The sequence below is a fragment of the Chiloscyllium punctatum genome, chromosome 44 (genome assembly GCF_047496795.1).
Source record: "Chiloscyllium punctatum isolate Juve2018m chromosome 44, sChiPun1.3, whole genome shotgun sequence".
In the NCBI taxonomy this organism is placed as follows: domain Eukaryota; kingdom Metazoa; phylum Chordata; class Chondrichthyes; order Orectolobiformes; family Hemiscylliidae; genus Chiloscyllium; species Chiloscyllium punctatum.
Genome location: NC_092782.1, coordinates 25,581,034 through 25,601,414, shown reverse-complemented (window position 1 = coordinate 25,601,414; position 20,381 = coordinate 25,581,034). Strand labels below are relative to the sequence as shown.

General features: G+C 40.8%; 1 protein-coding gene across 14 annotated transcripts in view; it reads left to right on the top strand.

Annotated features, from left to right (window-relative positions):
* The window catches only part of anks1b (ankyrin repeat and sterile alpha motif domain containing 1B), an 810,941-nt gene that overhangs the window by 483,212 nt on the left and 307,348 nt on the right, over window positions 1–20,381 (top strand). For all 14 annotated transcript variants that reach the window (XM_072562474.1, XM_072562483.1, XM_072562481.1 and 11 more), the window contains one exon: window positions 19,607–19,747. In XM_072562474.1, coding sequence (XP_072418575.1) covers window positions 19,607–19,747 — 141 coding nt within the window. The remainder of the gene's footprint in view (window positions 1–19,606; window positions 19,748–20,381) is intronic.

Below are 20,381 nucleotides of genomic sequence, written 5' to 3'. Positions count from 1 at the left end.
ATGGTATATGTTATTCCCTGAGGTCACACCAATCCTGATCTGATTGTAATGTGAGTGGATGTTTCTGCAGTGTTAATTCCACAACTACAAATTGTCTCATAATGCAGGATGACAAACCTGAATCTTCTGGCAGTCAATTATCTCAAGGCACAAAGATAACCAATTAGCAGTTAACAGAAGAGATTGAAACAGTGCTTTGTGGTACACTCCTTTGCCAAACTGTAATTGGCATTGGATAAACAGCAGTGTTGCAGCTAAATCTAAATCTGTGCTCTATTTGACCCCAAAGTTTCCTGTCATGATTAAATTTGTAATGTTCTGTTCACATACTCTCAATGAATGTGAGTCCATGTAGTACAAATGTAAACTGAAGTTAATATACACGTACATTGTGAATTTGTAAAAGAGCTTAGCATTGTGAGGATAGATTCTACTCTCTTGAACTAAGTGTAGCAAGTGACTTTTTGCTTTCTTTCCAATAGTTATATTTCATTCCTACATGGGAGAGAGCAGTCATACTTTTTGTAGTAAATGAAGAAAATCAATTAATAAAAATTGAAAAAATGCTTAATTTACTCAGACATTATACCATCCATAATTAGCCACAGTCCACAAGGACCTGCAAGTAGCTCTCTGCTCGTTTTGATTCTGATAGATTGATTTATTGTCATGTGTACCGAATTACAATGAAAAGCTTTGTTTAAGGGCAGTACTAGGAGATCATAGCAAACGGGGATGTACAGATCAAAAGCTAAAAAAAAAACTTAGAGGCATACAGGTTACATTGCACAGAGCGTACGCCAAGTGAGATCAACATTAACAAGATCAGCATTATTTGAGGTTAGAGAGTCCATTCATAAGTCTAATAATGGCCGGGTGAAGCTGTTCCTGAACCAGCTGGTGCATGTGTTCAGGCTTCTGTATCTTCTGCCTGATGGAAGAGGTTGTAGGAGATCATTACCGGGATGCAATGGGTCTTTGATGATGTTGGCAGCTTTTCTGCCAGAACAAGCCGTGCAAGTGAAATCCCTGGATGGAAGGTTGGCTTCTGTGATGGTCTGGGCTGTGCACACCACCTTCTGTAGTTTCTCACAGTCCTGGACAGAGAAGTTGCCATACCAGGCCATTACACACTCAGACAGTATGCTATCAATGGTCCACCTGTAGATTCTGCATGCCACTGTCATTCCTCCCTAACTGCAGCTTTTAATGTTCACTTACTCTGCCTTTCTTTCACCTCTCTTTGTCCTGATGTTTCACTTGTTGCCACCATCAAACTCTCACCTTATGTTTTCCAGTGGTCATACTCCTCACCTCAGTTCAATGCACACGAGATGCTGGTACTGTGATCAGTGGTTCTGAACTCTGTCTGCAGCTGATTCCAGGCCACATTCAAAATATTGTCATCCTTTTCTTAGCAGCTGCATTGAGGGCCTATCTCCCACTGTACAGCATGGTGCTCCATACCAAACATTTTGCAAACACCTTTTTAAGTGCTGGCCAGTGCTGCAGGCCCTTCATACTTTGTTCTGCTCACCAGGCTAGAAGGGGACATTGCTAACTGGATTTTGATTGCCACTTGTGGTCACTTTGGAACCCAGAAATTGACCATGATCTATGTCACTTTGGGTCAGGAAATTTGAGAAAGTTATAAGCGTTTGTAAAAGATGCATATCTTGTCAGCCTTATAATACATACATAATATCTGTATGCAAGTCAAATATACAATCTGATGCTTTTGTGTAGACTTTATTTGCCAATAATATTCCAGTATGCAAAAGCAGTGAATCAAGATGTGCAGGTCAGGTGAATTGGCCATGCTAAATTGCCCGTAGTGTTAGGCAAGGGGTAAATGTAGGGGTATGGGTGGGTTACGCTTCGGCGGGGCGGTGTGGACTTGTTGGGCTGAAGGGCCTGTTTCCACACTGTAAGTAATCTAATCTAATCTAATCTAAATAAGAATTGGTGCTTTGGGAACTGTTTCCCCAAGGGTCTGAAGATCATGCTGGTATGTGGTGAAACCTGGGGGCAGCAGTTTGTGCAGAAGGCCAATGAACAAGCTGCTTTTGGGGCTTGCGACCGTTAGAGAACGATGGTCTGCCCCCTAGGTATTGGTGGCCCAACTGGAATGTGTGAGAACTCAGTTGCCTCAACAGTGCCATTGCTAGCAATGTCATGGAGTTTTTTTTTTAATTAACTTCTGGGATGTGGGCAATGCTGACTGGGCCAGTTTTTATTGCCCATGCCTTGAGATGGTTCTGGTGAGCTGCTGCCTTGAGCCATTGCAGTCCATGTGCTATAGGTAGACCCAGAATTCCCGTATGAAGGGAATTCCGGGATTTTGATCCAGATGATATGCTTTCAAGTCAGGAGGGTGAATGGCTTGGAAGGAAACTTGTGGTGTTCCCATGCATCTGCTACCCCTTGGTCTCCTCTCCAAGGATCATCACCTTGTTGTGGTGGAGAGGCTTGTGTATACCTAGGAACCTCAAAGTTAAACTGTCTGGAGTGTCGCTCCTGGAAGGATACCTCAAGACAATAAGGTCAAAAGGGAAGCTCCAGGCGTAGTATGATCCAATGCAGACCTCAGTGGTGGAGCAGGTGGAAGATGGTAACCAAACTTAAATTAGAGCATCACAACAATTGCAAATGTGAATAGAGGCTACAACAGAAAAGGGCTGCCAGTTGTCTTGGGCTCCATGCCAATGGGCTTTGACCCCCTATCTGTCAAGGTCATGTGTTGCTGGCTGTCTGTCACACACAAATGTTCGCCCAAGAAGTACCAGTCCTACTTACATCCTGGACAAAGGTCCTATGGCAATTAGCTGGAGGTGAAATGGGCACGATTGTGATATTCTGGAATCCCCTAGTCACAAACTGACACGGCAGGCAGTGAGTGTCAGATTCAGTCATCCTGCTCCTGGACGAGGCAGATAGAGCATTTTGTCAGCTGCAGCTATGGCTGAGCAGCTTTGTTTAGGATCCGCGCTGCTCACTCCAATACGGCCAGGGGCTGGAAAAGATGCTGAAGAATAGTCTGCCTCAAAACCCCGAACTGGATTACTGCATCCAGAGGGATCACCTGCATGCAGACAGAAATGAGCAATAATAAATTTGGGAGCCTGGAATGTAAGAACTCCGATGAGCCCAGCTGATAGTGACCACCCTGAGAGAATAACTGTGATTTTAACCAAAGAACAGATGCCAGATCGACCTAGCTGCTCCAAAACCTGCCTTGCAGACCAAGGGCAGACCAAGGAAGGAGGTGAAAGGTGTTTGCACCTTCTTTTGGAAAGGTAGAGCTGCTAATGAGCCCAGAATTCATAGTGTTGGACTCTTTCCCCACTTCCTGTGGGGATCAAGGACGTGCTCAAGATCATCCGCAAGATGCTCACCAACAACCAGATGGCTACAGTTGGGAGCGCTAATGCCCCAACACTTGACTTGGAAGAGAAAGTAAAGGAGACTTTCTATGCCAACCTTGCAAGATTGTTGTCGGAGGTCTGCAAGGAGGACAAGGTAATTCTTCTTGAAGACCTCAATGCTGGGTTGGTTGAGACCACAGCCTTTGAGATGGCACTATAGGAAGGGAAGGTATTGACAATATCAACTCCAATGGAGTCCTTCCTCTCTCAAAATGGCTGAATACAACCCAGCCATTGCAAATGCACACTTCTGTCAGAAAAAAAATCAAAGCATCTTGAAGGCACCCATGCTCAAAGCAATGGCATCTCGTTGGTTAGGTCGTTGTTCACTCCACGGACCATTGGAAGGTGAATGTCACCAGGGGTCTGACTGGCTTAGATGCCTGCTGGACTGATCACCACCTTGTCCACTCCACTGTGTCCATCAGACTACACAGAAAGAGGAGGGTTCAGAAGAAGCAGACCTTGCCAAGATTCAGCTTGGAGAGCTTGGGTTACCTGGTCACTATGCAACATCTACAAGGCTCACTTGTTATAAACCTGCCAGAGGACATGGGGAGCATTGGAGTCTGCAGGTACTGAGAATGGTTGATTTAAGCAATAACACCCTGGGGTAAAAGTCCAGAAACCATCAGGACTGCTTTGGTGAGAAAGAAACAGAAATTGAACAGCTCATCTCCAAGTAAAGGACAGCGCTTTATAAACTGGAAGGGCCTATGTCAAATTTATGGCTGATGTCCAGAAGAGGGTAGGGGAGCTCAAAAGCAAATGGTGGACTGATAAGGCCTTGGAAATCCAGTAGTTAGCAGATGCAAGTGACAGAGCTGAAAATGTGTTGCTGGAAAAGCGCAGCAGGTCAGGCAGCATCCAAGGAGCAGGAGAATCGACGTTTCGGGCATAAGCCCTTCTTCAGGAATGCAAGTGACACACAGGCTTCTACAGTGCCACCAAGGCAGTATACAGTCTAAGCTACTGTGGTCTGAAGGCGGACAAAAACTGCCAACTGATAATAAGGCGATTACACTCTCCTGGAGAGAGCATTTCCACAAACTCCTCGACTATAATACCAATCAACTCGGAAGTCATCAACCAAATACCCCAGAGATCCATGCAAGGTGACATGGGAGAACTCCCCAGTGTGAGTGAAGTACAAGAGCCTGTGAAACAACAAGGCTGCTGGTTGTGTTGGAATTTCTGCAGAGATCCTAAAGGAGAGCCCACAGCTCCATGAACTCGAACATGCTTTGCTCTTGAAGATTTGGCTCAAAGAACAATTCCCCTCAGAGCTCAGGGATGCTCTGATTGTGACCATGTCCATAAAGGGTGATAAGGCTGACTTGGGAATTACAGAGGCATCTCTCTCTTCTGTCAACCACTGGCAAAGTACTTGCATGTGTCCTTACCAAAAGATTTCTGCAATTATCTGAGGAAATACTCCCTGAATCGCATTGTGGCTTCTGCCCATCCAGAGGAACAGACGCGATCTTAGCAGAGCATCAATTACACAGAAAATGTCAGGAGCAGAAACAATCGCTTTACATGGCCTTCATTGACCTAACTAAAGTCTTTCAGAAAGTTAACCACCAGGCTCTCTGACAGATACTGTTAAAATACGGCTGCCCTGATAAGTTCATCAAGATGCTGAGGCTGCTGCATGATGACAGTCCGAAAAGCACCCCTCCACATCTTCTGTCTCCAACTGTCCCAAGCCAATTTTGTATCCAGTTGGGAAGCTCTCCCTGAATCCCATATGATCTAACCTTACTAATTAGGTGGAACCTTATCAAAGGCTTTACTGAAATCCAAGTAAACAACATCTACCACACTGCCCTCATCAAACATTTTGGTTGCTTCCTTAAAAAATTCAGTCAAGTTTGTGACACGCGATTTCCCTATGCTGACTATCCCTAATCATTCCTTTTGCCTCTTCAAATGCATATAAATCCTATCTTTTAGAATCACTTCCAACAACTTACCCACCACTGATATCAGGCTCACACGACTATAATTGCCAGGCTTCTCCTTACAGCCTTTCTTAAACAAAGGCATGACATTAACCATTCTGCAGTCTTCCGGCATCTCAGCCGTATTTATAGATGAAACCAATATTTCTCCTGCTACTCCCAGTTGAAGGAAGGTCAGTATGTTTCTGGGTGGCCAAAAGAAACACTTGAAAGGTATCAACCTCAAGAAATTCCATATCAACATCAACTGAGAGAACATAACTGCAAACCAGAATCACTGGACAAACCTCATGTAGCAGAGAGCTCTGTGCCATCAAAATGATCTCTGCCACACCACTGAACAGAAGTGACTCTTGCGCAAAGAGAGACAGGGCATCAAGAAGACCCACCCACTACCATCTCCAACCACTATTACCACCTACCAATGCTCACAGTGCAATAGAATCTGTGGATACTAGATTAGTCTCTTCAGCGATCTGAAGACCCACAAATGTGGAGGCCAATCATATTCAACCCAAGTGATTGCTGATATCTTCCAGATGGAAGTGGTTGTGGGTTTGCATAGTGTTGTTGCAAGAACCTTGGTGAATTGCTGCAGTGCGTCTTCTACATGGTAGACAGTGCTGATTCAGTGTATCTGTGGCTTGTGGATGTGATGCCTATCAAGTGGACTACTTTGTCCTGGATGGTGTCAAGCTTCTTGAGTGTTGTTATGGCTGCACTCATCCAGGTAAGTAGGGGGTATTCCATCATACTTCTGACTTGTACCTTGTAGATGGTGGACAGGTTTTGAGGAGTTAGGAAGTGAGTTACTTGCTGCAGTATTCCTAGCCTCTGATCTACTCTTGTAGCCATTGTGTTTGTATGGCAAGTCCAGTCGAGTTTCTGGTTATTGGTAGCTCTCAGGTTGTTGATAGTGGGGGCAAGACTGTTGAATGTCAAGGGCCAATGGTTAGCTTATCTCTTATTTGAGATGGTCATTGCTGAGCATTTGTGTGGCAAATTTGTTATTTGTCACTTCTCAGCCTAAGCCTGGACATTGTCCAGGTCTATTGCATTTGAATATGGACTGCTTCCATTTCTGAGGAGTCCTGAATGGTGCTGAATACTGTGCAATCATTGGTGAACTTCCCTATTTCTGACCTTATGATGGAGGGCAGGTCATTGATGAAGCGGCTGAAGTTATTTGCACCTAGGACACTCCCCTGAGAAACTCCTGCAATGGGAACTATCTCCCTATGTGCCAGGTATGACTTCAACCAGTGAAGAGTTTGCCCTGATTCCATCGATTCCATTTGCAGCACTCCTTAATGACATGCTCGGTTGAATGTGGCCTTGATGACTATCACTTCCCCTCTGGAATTCAGCTCTTTTGTCCATGTTTGAATCCAGGCTGTAATGAGGTCAGGAAGTGAGTGGCCCTGACAGAATCCAAACTGGGCATTACTGAGCAGATTATTGCTGAGTCGGTGCTGCTTGATAGCACTGGTGGTGAGACCTTCCATCATTTTACTGATTGGTCGAGTTGGATTTGCCATGCTTTTTGAGTATAGGACATACCTGGCCAATTTTCCACATTGTTGAGTGGATGCCAGTATTGTAACTATACTGGAATAGCTTGGCGAGGGGAATAGCACATTCTGGAGCACAAGTCGGCAGTATTATCGCTAGAATGTTGCCAGGGCCCATAGCTTTTGCAGTATCCAGTGTCTCTAACCATTTCTTGGTATTACATGGAGTGAAACAAATTGGGTGAAGAATGGTGTGTATGTGACAGCATTACCACAGCGAAGGTGTCTCTGTGCCAAGGTGTCCTTGTAGGGCATGAATGTCTTAGTGGAAGATAGGCTAAGGCAGGCAAACCGCGGTGATTAGGACAGAGATGTTGTTACGGTCATAAACACTGCTGCTGCTGCTCTATGTATGAGGGTGTTTTGGTTGGGGGGGGTGTGTTGGTGGGCAGATGGGGAGTGTGTGTGGGTGTCCACCTGTTTTCCATTGAGTACTAATGTTCATCTAATGGTCATTTACATGGTTCTGGGCTCTCCCAATGTGGGCACACTGTATATGTTGGTTGGAAGTGGTCCTTAATCAGGCCATTATGTGATAGCTCAGGTTCCTACTATGGCAACAGAAAGACATCAGAATCCCTTCTAGCACCTTCTCTCACGTAGTGCCAGTTCTCCTACCTCCCAGCTCTCCCAGTGAGCTGGGATGTTTAGCCCTATATATGACAACTCCAGCTTCTAATTCTTCTGAGTCCATTGAGTTTACCCTGCACCTCCGCTAACCAGGTATTCTATTAAGTTGTCATATGAATTCATCTTCCCTGTCCTCTGCACTTTGTAATTTCTCATCCTTATTTAACCTACACTTAAATTCATTTGAATCTCCTTTGGTTTCTCAACCCTCTCTCTTCTCTCAAGGCTAATCTCTCAAGCTCCTCCGCCCATGACTAATGTCCTTACTTTGTCATTAGGTAAAACCTCATCTGCTGTTTCAGCCATTTTCTAATCTCCTTCCTCTCACAAAATTACTTGTCTGTCTCAGTGGCTGCTAGCCCCTCCCTTTTTGCCATGAAAATTTTATCCCTAACTCTCTCTCAAATTTCTATTTCCAATTCTGTAGACTTGCTGTACAGTGGACCTGCTTGAAAACGATCTTTCATTCCCACTACAAGCTCTCATCTCCAGTTTAGCCTTCCACTCACACCTTGAATTCCTACTTTGAGGAGCATATTGTATCAAAAAATTAAGATCACCCACGTTTCTGGCAACACCATCATCTCTCCTCGTTTTCCATTTCTTCCATCTCAACTTCCTTGAGGTACATGCATCCTGACACGGATTCTTAATCTGTGTTTGGAATTTGCAAATTTCTGACTTCCACTTCAATGTCAAGACTAGATGAGTCCAAATTTTCTCCGTTCATTGTTGGCAATATTGAAATTGTTCTGTATTTGCCAGTGCTTGCTTGCCTCTATCTTGTCTCTATCTTTGTCTCCTTGGTAACAGTGAACTGTCTCATTTTTGTTTTTAATTCTTCCATGGCCATACTGTTTTCTGAAAAAAATGTCCTACAGTTGAATAGAACATAGAACTTTATAGCACAGTATAGGCCCTTCAGCCCTCGATGTTGCGCCGACCTTTGGAACCAATCTGAAGCCTATCTATTCAACACTACTCCATTTTGATCAGTATATTTATCCAATGGCCATTTAAATGCCCTTAAAGGTGGTGAGTCTATTACTGTTGCAGGTAGGGTGTTCCATATCCCTACTACTGAGTAAAGAACCCACCTCTGACACCTGTCCTATATCTATCATTCCTCAATTTAAAGCTCTGCCCCCTCGTGCTAGTCATCACAATCTGAGGAAAAAGGCTCTCACTGTCCACCCTATCTAACCCTCTGATTATGTTCTTTGTCTAAATTAAATCACCTCTCAACCTTCTCTCTAATGAAAACAGCCTCTCAAGTCCCTCAGTCTTTCTTCATAAGACCTTTCCTCCATACTAGGCAACATCCTGGTAAATTGCCTCTGCACCCTTTCCAAAGCTTCCACATCCTTCCTATAATGCGGTGACCAGAACTGTATGCAGTTCTCCAAGTGCGGCTGCATCAGAGGTTTGTACAGCTACAACATGACCTCCTGGCTCCCAAACTCAATCCCTCTACCAATAAAAGCTAACACACCATATGCCTTAACAACCCTACCAACCTCGGTGACAACTTTCAGGGATCTATGTACATGAACTCCAAGATCTCTCTGCTCGTCTAAACTGCCAAGAATCTTACCATTAGCCCAGTACTCTTTATTCCTGTTGCTCCTTCCAAAGCGAATCACCTCACAATTTTCTGCATTAAACTCCATTTGCCATCTCTCATCCCAGTTCTGCAACTTATCTATGTCCCTCTGTAACCTGCAACATCCTTTGGCAGTGTCCACAACTCCACCAACCTTCGTGTCATCCGCAAACTTACTAACCCATCCTTCTACGCCCTCATCCAGGTCATTTATAAAAATGACAAACAACAGTGGATCCAAAACAGATCCTTGCAGTATACCACCAGTAACTGAACTCCAGGATGAACATTTTCCATTACCCACCACCCTCTGTCGTCTTTTAGCTAGCCAATTTCTGATCCAAACTGCTAAATCACCCTCAATCCCATGTCTCTGTATTTTGTGCAATAGCTTACTGTGGGGAACCATATCAAATGCCTTACTGAGGTCCATATACACCGCATCAACCACTTCACCCTCATCCACCTGTTTGCTTATCTTCTCAAAGAGCTCAGTAAGGTTTGTGAGGCACGACCTACCCTTCACAAAACAATGTTGACTAACCCTAAACAATTTATTCCTCTCTAGATGATTATAAATCCTATCTCTTATAACCTTTTCCAACATTTTACCCATAACCAAAGTAAGGCTTACTGGTCTATAATTACCAGGATTGTCCCTACTCCCCTTGAACAAGGGGACAACATTTCCTATCTTCCAGTCTTCTGGCACTATCCCTATAGACAATGCGACATGCAGATCAAAGCAAAAGGCTTCCCAGAGAATCCTAAGATAAATCCCATCTGACCCAGGGGATTTACCTGTTTTCACACTTTCCAAAATTGCTAACACCACCTCCTTGTGAACCTCAATCCTGTCTAGTCTAGTAGCCTTTATCTCCGTATTCTCCCCTCGACATTATTTTTTTCCAGTGTGAATACCCATGAAAAATATTCATTTAGCGCTTCTCATATCTCCTCTGACTCCACACACAACTTCCCACTATTTCCCTTGATTGATCCTAATCCTACTCTATTTATTCTTTTATTCCTGATATACCTATAGAAAACTTTAGGGTTTTCCTTGATCCTATCTGTCAATGACACCTCATGTCCCTCCTGGCTCTTCTTAGTTCTCTCTTTATGTCAAGCACCCAAACTAAGCCTTCATGTCTCATCCTAACATAAGCTGCCTCCTTTTTCTTGACAAGAGATTCAACTTCCTTAGTAAACCACGGCTCCCTCACTCGACCACTTCTTGTCTGCCTGACAGGTATATACTTATCAAGGACATGGAGTAGCTGTTCCTTGAATAAGCTCCACATTACAATTGTGCCCACCACCTGCAATTTCCTTCCCCATCCTATGCATTTTAAATCTTGCCTGATCGCATCATAATTGCCTTTTCCCCAGTTATAACTCTTGCCCTGCGGTATATACCTATCTTTTTCCGTTGCTAAAATAAACACAACCGAATACTTAAAATTCATTCTTGATTCTGGTTCGAAGTTCCCTATGGTAAATGATTCCTTCATGAACAATTCTCCTTTACCTTCAGTTTAACCTGTTACATCCTCATAAAACTGACTCTCTTTGAGCACTCATTCTTTCCATTCCTGGCCTCAAATTTATTGTCTTCTGTGCTCAGTATCTGCCCTTACTATCCCACTAAGACACTGGGAGTGCTCTGGAATCTTAATATTTCTCAAAAGTAAAGTTGAACAGGTTTTTCTCCAGACCTCAAATTTGAAACTGGACATCTCTATTACCCATGCATAACTTGTATTAAGCACATAATCAATAAATTGAGACACCTCAAATGCAGTCTTTTTGAAAAGCTACGTAGCTATTTAAGAGAGTGCAGATGACTGATTTATTTGAGTGAAGTCTTTGATCTGCAAGTTAATTGCTAAAGTACTATTCAGAGCAATATAATATTTTCACTGTTCTAAAATATAAATGTTTCTGATTTAGTGCTATGGATATAAATTGCACTACAACAGGAGCACATCCTCTGCAAGGATATGGAAGTTAATTTATTCAGCTTAGCTTATTCTTAGAACTATGTGGGTCAAACATTACCCAAATTTATGATCAAACTTGCACTTGTTTGGGGCCCATAACAGAAGCACAACGTCATGTACATGTTGTTAGTAAAAGAGTAAATCTGTTGAAAGCAAGAAGTAGCAACTTTATTTGATCAGGATTCGGAGGAGCCGGTGTTGAACTGGGGTGAACAAAGTTTAAAAATCACACAACACCAGGTCATAGTCAGTCACTAGCTTTCAATGTGCTGCTTCTTCACAACCAGCTGATGAAGGAGCAGCGATTTGAAAGCGAATGATTCAAATAAACCTGTTGCACCTTAACCTGGTGTTGTGTGATTTTTAACTTATTTGATCAGGGGATAACACAATCTCATGACAAGTTTGATGAAGAAAGCCTGTCAACCTGTTTGACCGCATCATTCAAACCATAGGCCCTTATAGGAGGGACAGATCTGTCCTGCCATGAGTCAAATTTTCCACTCATGTCTTTCCAAATTTGTAATTGTTTTAAAGTGTGTGAGTTTCAAGTTGTTATGTACTATTTAACCCTTACCAGTTCATTCACTTTACAAATCGATTTAGATTAAATTTCCAATTTGATTCATGATATATGCAGCGTCTGGAAGTTTTGGAACACAATTGTCCCAGTATAAACGTGAGAACCTCTTGAAACCCCTGTGTTAATCATATGTGTTCCCGATTACTGATCCATTTCATGGCTGGTAGCAATATAATTTATTCCAAACAATGAGTACATTATTTGTATAATTTTCAAATAACAATCCTTCTGTGATCGGCCCATCATAAATGAGAAAACAACTCATGTTTTTTGTAAGTTTCTTTGTGCATGACTGTTAAAATTATCTTTCTAGCAAGTTAGGCCATAATCTCTCATTTATGTCCTTAATAACTAGCATGAAAATGTATTCAGCACGTTAACTGTAGTCAAATTTATGCTTGTTTCTACCAGTAATATTGAAACAATAGGGGCAGAATCAGATGAAGTGGAAAAGATTAGGGCATTTTAACTAACAATTATGCCACAACTATGGTCATGTTCTCTGTGATTTGTTATGCTGGTTTCTGTTAAGTTTACACAAATCAGACCCTGTTCACAAGATGAACCTCTGCCTCTCGTTTAGATCTGAATGATTCTGCTGAATCTTTGGTCTGAGGTACCAATTGGCATATATTTTGTATTGAAAACACTTGATGTTTTAATTTACTGAGGAACTTATTAGTGTATACCAATGGAATTGTCAAATGGTTGATTGTGGTTATATTTTCAAATGATTTTAGATCAGAATACACATCGGTGCAGTACTGAAAACTCAATAGTGATTTTTAGTTCTGAAACCCATTCTCAATTGCTTTTCTAAAACTTACTGATCTCAAATGCATTATGGAATTTTATATAATGAAAATAAATATTGCGTGCTTAATTATGCAATTGGATGCACTGGCTTTGGAAGATTTAATGTTTGATTAGATGTATTAATATTAGCAGATACGTGAACTGCAGCCTAACCAATGCTTTTTGGGTGGACTTTCCAATTGCAGTCAGAACAAAAAGTATACCTAGTAAGTAGTTCTAAGGAAGAGTCACTGAACTCGAAACGTTAACTCTGCTTGCTCTCCACAGGTGCTTACCAGACCTGCCGAGCTTTACCAGCAATTTAAGTTTTCATATAAGTATATCTCGTAAATCCATTTGCAGTGTGATAATAGCAGGACCTTGCAAAACTTATCCTGGCAATCATTCACATGTTTCATCACTCGCCGTTGTGTCAGTCTCCAGTGTCCACAGTTCGATTCAAAAATCTATTCAGGGAAGAATTCATTCTGTGCGTTGCTTCCTGTTGTTTGCATTAGCCTGCAGTGAGAAAAGTATCACTATGATCTTTAAACAGCACACCTGTTGCCATGGACAAGACTAGGTGACATTATAAGATTTTAGAAGATACAGAGGTAACGTCAATTAAAAAAGAAATAATTTGTGAATCAATATTCTTGCTAGTTCAGTAAATTGCAGCGCTATAAATGTGGCAATGTTTTAATACACATCATGAAGTATACAATATTCCTGTCAAATAGTCCAATAAACTGAATGGCAGCTAGCTAATAAAAATGCTCTTTTTCAAACCAATAGGTTCTACTACTAATACAACATGTTTATAACCTGCAGCACAGTAGAGATTGAAACCTGACATTTGGCAACATCTCGAAGCCTTAGATACAATACCTCCTTTCAAAAATGATAAAAGTTTTACACACTTTATAATGAACCATAAACATTGTTCAGCATTTCAGAATCACTTACTTTAACTAGGCCATCATTTTTATTTTCTCGAACCAGCTTTGGCTTCAAATCACACCTGAGTGTTGCATATTGAAATTAATTTAGTAGTTTGCTAATCCACATTGATTCGTTCAAATATCTCTTTTTATAAATATCTTAACTAGATGTATTAATTCCAGAAAAACAAAACCAGTCATTTTAATCTATATTTTAAATCTGCACAATAACATTTTCCTACATCAATTTTTAAATTCCTTTGAGAGCAACATGTATGGTAAAAATTTGCCTGGGCTGATTAATAGTCTTGAATTCGTGCTACAACACCTGAAATTTCACTTTGGCGTGCATTGCAGTCACTTTGTTGAGTGGGTATTTGTGGGCAGTTTGTCCATTTCAGCAGGTGAACCCACATTCAGTTGAAGGCAAAGAACTGCAAATGCTAGAGATCTGAAATAAAAACAGAAAGTGCTTGAAACACCCAGCAATCAGGGCACTGTTTGTGGAGAGGGAAACAATCAAAGACCTGACTTTTGGCCGTCCAGGCAGTCATTATTACTGTGTAGATGGGACGTGCATGTATAATCCCCTATTCTAGCTAACTCTGAAGGAATTGCCTGGGAAGTTGAAGATTAGATGTACAGAACTTTAATGTTGCTAAAAGGGGACGAGAAATTGAAGCTTTGCATTTTGTCCTCATTAGAATTGGGACACAAGAAGCAGACTTTGTGTTCTACGCAATGAGAAGAGGGTGTTGATTGGTTGATGCAGAGAGGCAACAAGAAAAAGTAATTGTTGATGTTTATCTCCGGAGAGGCAGATAAATTCTGATTGGTCTGGACATTGCCATAGCAATGCAGTAGAGTTTGGCATCGCCGTGATTTTTTTTTAAACAGAAAGTGAAATAAATGTGTACATTCCTTTTCGGCTACATAATATTCAGGTCTTGAGTACATTGAAAAAGAATTATAAAGTACTAGGTCTAACATCTGATTAACTATTCAACTAACCTCATACTTCTCTCTCAAACCCACAGCTACATCACTCCTATACTACATGCATCCATCCATCCCAGATCCTGATCTGAAACATTCTTTTTAACTCGATATGCCTGTCCCACCCTGTTCCAAAACAGCTTTTCTTTCTCCTTTCTGTCACTCTCGATGACTATTGACTTCCCCACACCAGACCTGACACCCCCAACCTTTCTCCACTTGTACTGCTCCTTCCTTTCCCTGCTCCCTCTCTTCCCCAACTCTCCCCTTCCCCAACTTTTGCCTTCTCTAGCTGCAGACTCGCTCTCCCTTTCTATTCTTTCTGCAACCACCCCCACCCACCGCCTCCCTGACCCCCATCCTGTGTAAATGCTGAGTTTCTCCACTACTCTTTTTCTATCACACATTTGATCATTTGATTGTATTAGACCAGCTTTGCTCCATGCTGCCCAGGACCAACATCTGTGCTTGTTTATGAAATTAAGCAGCAGGAAGACTGAGGATGGATATTTTCTAAGTATATAACAACTTAGCTCAAAGCAGGAGATGGTAGAATTATGCAAGAGTATCAAAGAGATGAAAAATATAACAAACAATATCAACAGATAAAATGCATCAGATAATAAAAAATCACCATTTTCTTGTCATATATATGCACTTTGTTTTAAGTGTACAACACAGCATTGTGTTCAAAAGGAGGTCTTTATTAAAGTGAGGCTTAAGATGCTTACAGGTTGTATGCCTTATGGTAGAGGTCACATGACTATGGCAGACTGTAGCAGACATTTGTACACTATTGCATTTCAATTCCAAAGCACTTTATCAATTGCTAGGAAGCTTGTCCTTCTATACACTTACACAAAAACAGGTGCTAATGTTACACTTAAAGAAGTAAAATAAAGGCTATGAAGGTTGGTTCCTGTTAACTACTTCCTGAACACGTGGAAGAACTGGAGAAGTGAATACTGTTAGCTTGCGTCAACTGTGTTATTTATGATTTACTAAATTATTTTAAGCTTAGCCAATACATATCCATTAATAAAATGACAAAATTCTGAATGAGTATTTTGATACAAATGAAAAACACAACGAATGCTGGCAGTCTGAAATAAAAACAAACTGCTGTGTGAACTTGAGGGCAAGTGAGGTTTTTATCAGAATTAATCTGTTCTGATGAAAGGTCAGCAACTAAAAAATATAAGTGCTGTTTCTTCCCATGGATGCTGCATGACCTGCTGAGTCTGTCCAGCACTTCTGTTTTCATTTCTTAGTGAATTTTCTTGTGAATGAAATTTTTTGGCAAGAAATGGTATTTATTAATTTCTAAGCTAGGGTTCTCCGTGCCAAGACATTGAAATGCTACTTCACTGCACTTTACTACTGAGATTATGAATCATCTATAATTACCTTAATGTAAATTTAAAGTAAGACATTAAAGATTAAGAAAAAACTGTTCAATGCGTTTTAGTGGGAGCACATGCCACCTTAAAGTTTATGAACAATCAGGTTACCATAGCAGCTGACCCATGTTGTGTGGATGTTTGCAGCCAGAACCCAATGTTTAGAGCTTTATAAACAACTTGAATAATTTGACAAGTACTGCTGCAAGAAATTGAGCCTTGCCCCTACATGATGAACTTTGTATCATGTCTGGTCAAAGAGATCAAGAGAAGCAGTTAGTAAAATGTTCTTGGAGGACATTGTTATATCTTTCTGATTTAGGGCTTGGAAATTTTGATTTCCTGTTACTTGATATCCATAGATATACTCATCTATGAATGAATATTTTAATGGAAATATTTAATACTAACTGATCTACATTTTTACCACTCTGTTATTATGATTCCTATAGAGACAACTACATTCTAAAAGGGTATTTTCATTTCCAGTGGCTGACTAAAAGAACCAAATGACAAGATTTCAAATTTATAGACTCTTACTGTAACAATCAAACTAAAAGCAACATTGATTTGCCAGTTCTTAGGAGATACCTTATATTTTAAACTGCAGAAAAGACACAACATGTGACGTTTAGCATAACCAAAAATCCCCATGCTATCCTTTAAATGAATGCTGATGGCTTGCTTCCCATTTCCCTTCTCTGTCAGTTAATGTTTAAGCCAGAAACAGACTTTCACTATGGTCGTTACACTGGAAGTTCCTGCTTTGTTGTGTAGTTGGGGTGTTAAGTTTTATTTGGGGTTGTCTAGTCTCGGAAATGTATGCTGGTTGAGTGCATGATCTCTTTAGTAAGAGCTATTTATTTTCAGATAAAGATGTGCATAAATTAAACTTTCACACGAAGGCTACAGCTGCTCTCTACTACTACTGACTAATCACGTGACTCTGATGTCATTGCTACTCCATTATCATGTAATCTTCTAATCATCTTAACCCATTGCTCCACAATTTCTTCTCTCTATCCTAGGTTAGGCCAATCTTTCAGCTTCTCTTAGCTCCTCACAACTTCAGACTTTTTTAATTTGAGTGTGAGTTCCAAATCTTGTTCTGTGTGGTGAATGATAGAGTCAGCAGTTTTCTTTACATACAGTGCAAGATGAGGTGCCTCTGTCTTTTCAGATTCTTGCAGATAGACTTGGGTCTGTGACATTCAGAGTAGGAAACAGCATAACCTGATTAACAATGGCATGCTGTGGGCATTTCCCCTCTTAGAGGCCATTTTCATGACAGTATGAATTACATGGGCCCTCTGGGTCCCTTAGACAGTTTAAAATATAAGACAAGAAAAAGGTTAAACTGAAAATCAAACTGGGCTTGTTTCCACTGAAGTTTAGAAGAATTATGGGTGGCCTGATTCAGGTATATAACACTCTGAATGACCTTGACAAAAGTGGGCATGGGAAGGATATTTCCTCATGAAGGTGAGTCCAGAACTATGAAGCTTTGCTGTTAAATAGAAGAGACCCCTTTTTAGGACAGAAATGGTGAGACATTCTCTTTCTCGAAAGGTTGTGAGAGTTTGGAAATCCCTGTCTCAGAAAGTGGTGTCACTTACTATTTTGAAGCCTGAGATAGATTCTTGTTAGGCGCGGGAATCAAAGGTTATTATGGACAGATGGAAATGTGAAATTTGAAACACAAGCAGATCAGATATGATCTTATTGAAGAACAGAACTGGTTTGAGGGGCTGAATGGTCTACTTCTGCTCTATTTTGTATCTTTGTACAGCTGTTTACACAATCTGACTCTCCCATTATCTCCCTGAGACTTCGACATTAACAATCTACCCATGGTTAACACAGTTCTTCCCATTCTCCTTCAGACTGAACGTCTTCCATCACGTTTAGCAAGCTCTCTACCCAAAAGCATTGTGGGACAGAATTCAGAGCAAGTCACATGACTGCCCATTTCTCCATTTCACCTTAAGTAGAAAGGGCAGCCCAAAAATCTAACAAACTTATAAACGTTGTATTTGTAACACAGTGGATAACATATAATCCAATTTTCCACCTCCTCTCAGTGCAGTATATTTGGCTGTTACTAGGGCAGTCTGTATTTTTGTTCATTTTTCTTTGACTTTTGCTTATGAGTCATGGTATCATCATTCTACTTCAGGGATGATTATACTGTGGTTAGGTTCTGAAATGAGGTAGGTAACATTTTCCCCATTTCTACTGGGAGGTTTCACTGCTGGCACTAATGTGAAAGATCAACTTTGTGAGTCATAAATAGGACAACGAGAAAGCTAAAGGCAAATAGTTCAACATTAAGTGTATGGTTTTGGTTTCAGCTCCCATAATAGCACATTTAAATTTTGTATCATGTTTGGGGATTGCAATGATAACATTATATTAAGAGACATGCAATAGTTAGTATACAATTACGATAATGAGTCTGAAATGCTTTTCATCAAAAGAAAATTTGTGTAGCCTTTTGGAATCCCACTGATTATGGATAGCGCCTTTTGAAATTATGAACAAAGGGTAAAGATTATGGAGAAACATTTCCAGCAAGAGATAACAGCAGCATTCTTTCCTACCCCAGAAAACTCTGAAGTTTAGGATTGGAAAACACATCAAATATTTGTTGCTAACTTTTCACATGAATGTCCAATGATCTGAAAGTTTCTTTTGGGTAAAGAGTTAATTGTTTTAAAATGCTTTAGTGCTGAATGGAGAAACTTCCTTGGAAACATTATGGTTGATTCTGAAATGGAGTCAGAAATGTGAAGGTAGCAGGGACTGTGTAGTGTTAAGAATGAGAAAGTAGTGAATGTTAGAGTCAGGAGGCACTGTTTGGAACTCCTTGCCACAGAGAGGCAGAGTCCTTGTGTTTGTTTAGGACTGAGATAGATAGATTGATGCTCAGTAGGTGAATCAAGGGTAATGGGGAAAGACCAAGAAAGAGGAATTGAGGAATGTTGGACCAGCCATGATCCTGTTGAAAGGCAGCACAGGATTAAGGGGCTAAATGGTTGACTCATGTTCGCATTTCTTACTGTCTGATAGGTGAAGGTGGTGAGAATGTGGTGTCAGCAAGGAGAAGGTAGTGGATGGTAGAGTCAGGAAGCAAGGTATGTGACGGTTCTGTGACAGTTGCAAGGCAACTGGTCTAATACGGTGGCAAATTTAGAAATGGACAGTTGTGTTTGTATTCCTCTATGTGTCCCATGCCTTAGCGTGTGGCTTAACACTAGGGCACAGTCCATACGTGGAAAATTATTGCAGATGTGAACTGAGGTAAAATACACATCAGCTAATACATATTGTAGAATGGAAGCCACTCTGGTGATTGGAAAAAGTTAATAAAAAAGGGTAAAGAACTGAAATCTTTTGCTCTTTCAATTTGTTTGTAGATTTGGTGGACAGAAGTTTCATTTTGATTCAATGTGATATTGAAATACAGCAACACTTTTGTATGATTAGTTAAAATGCCCAGAGAGAAAATTGTTCTGCTTCCCGAACTGATTTAATGGAAAAGATCCTAATGCTTTGCCCCTAACTGATTTTGATGGATTGCTCTTCCTGCCTGTTCACTATCTCCTATTGTTTGTATATGACTTTGGTTACTCCTTTGAAAGCAAAAGGATTCATTTTACATATTCCTCTCTAAGTCACTTTTTTTTTGCCAACAGCGAGACCGTCCATCTCCTCCAATAAACACGCCCCAGACAGATGAGGAAGAAGGAGAGAAAAGCTGTGGGCCCACGAGACTATGGGAAGCGTTCACTCCCTGCAATGGCTGCCGACCACTTGGCTTTCCAATTTTGACACAGGTTGATATTTTTACTTTCTGTATAATACCTGCCTGCAGGAAAACACATCCATCAAATATTCTAATTAAAGAACCTTTTTTTTGTTCAAACCTAACAGACCAAATTAGGATATTCTGAGTTCAAAACAGCATGCTGTAAAATTTATTCAGGCCTGACACTAAAGCAACAGGCAGCCTGAGAGTGGGTCAATATAATTTATGGAATTTTTTTTGCCCCCCTTTTGAAGTGTCTGAAAGCAGTCTGAAATGTATTTGGAGGATGTTTTTTGTCAGAACTTGTTGCCTTGTTTTCACTGGGATGACAGGGGGGTTGGATGGGCTACCTCCATGGAAGTTGAAGTTAGAAATCTCACAACACCAAGTTATAGTCTAACAGGTTTATTTGGAAGCACAGGCTTTTGGAGTGCTGCTCCTTCGTGAGGTAGCTGGTGGGGTGGGATCATAGGACACAGAATTTATAGTGAAAGGTCAAAGTACCATAAAGCTGATGTGATATATTGAACCAATCTAGATTGCTGTTAAGTCTTTAATCATTTATAATGAGGATGCAGGCTTTGATTAATTAATACGTAAATTCCAGAACTTCTTTCAAGTCACAGTCCCGAGACACCTTAAGATTTTATCTGTATTAAAAA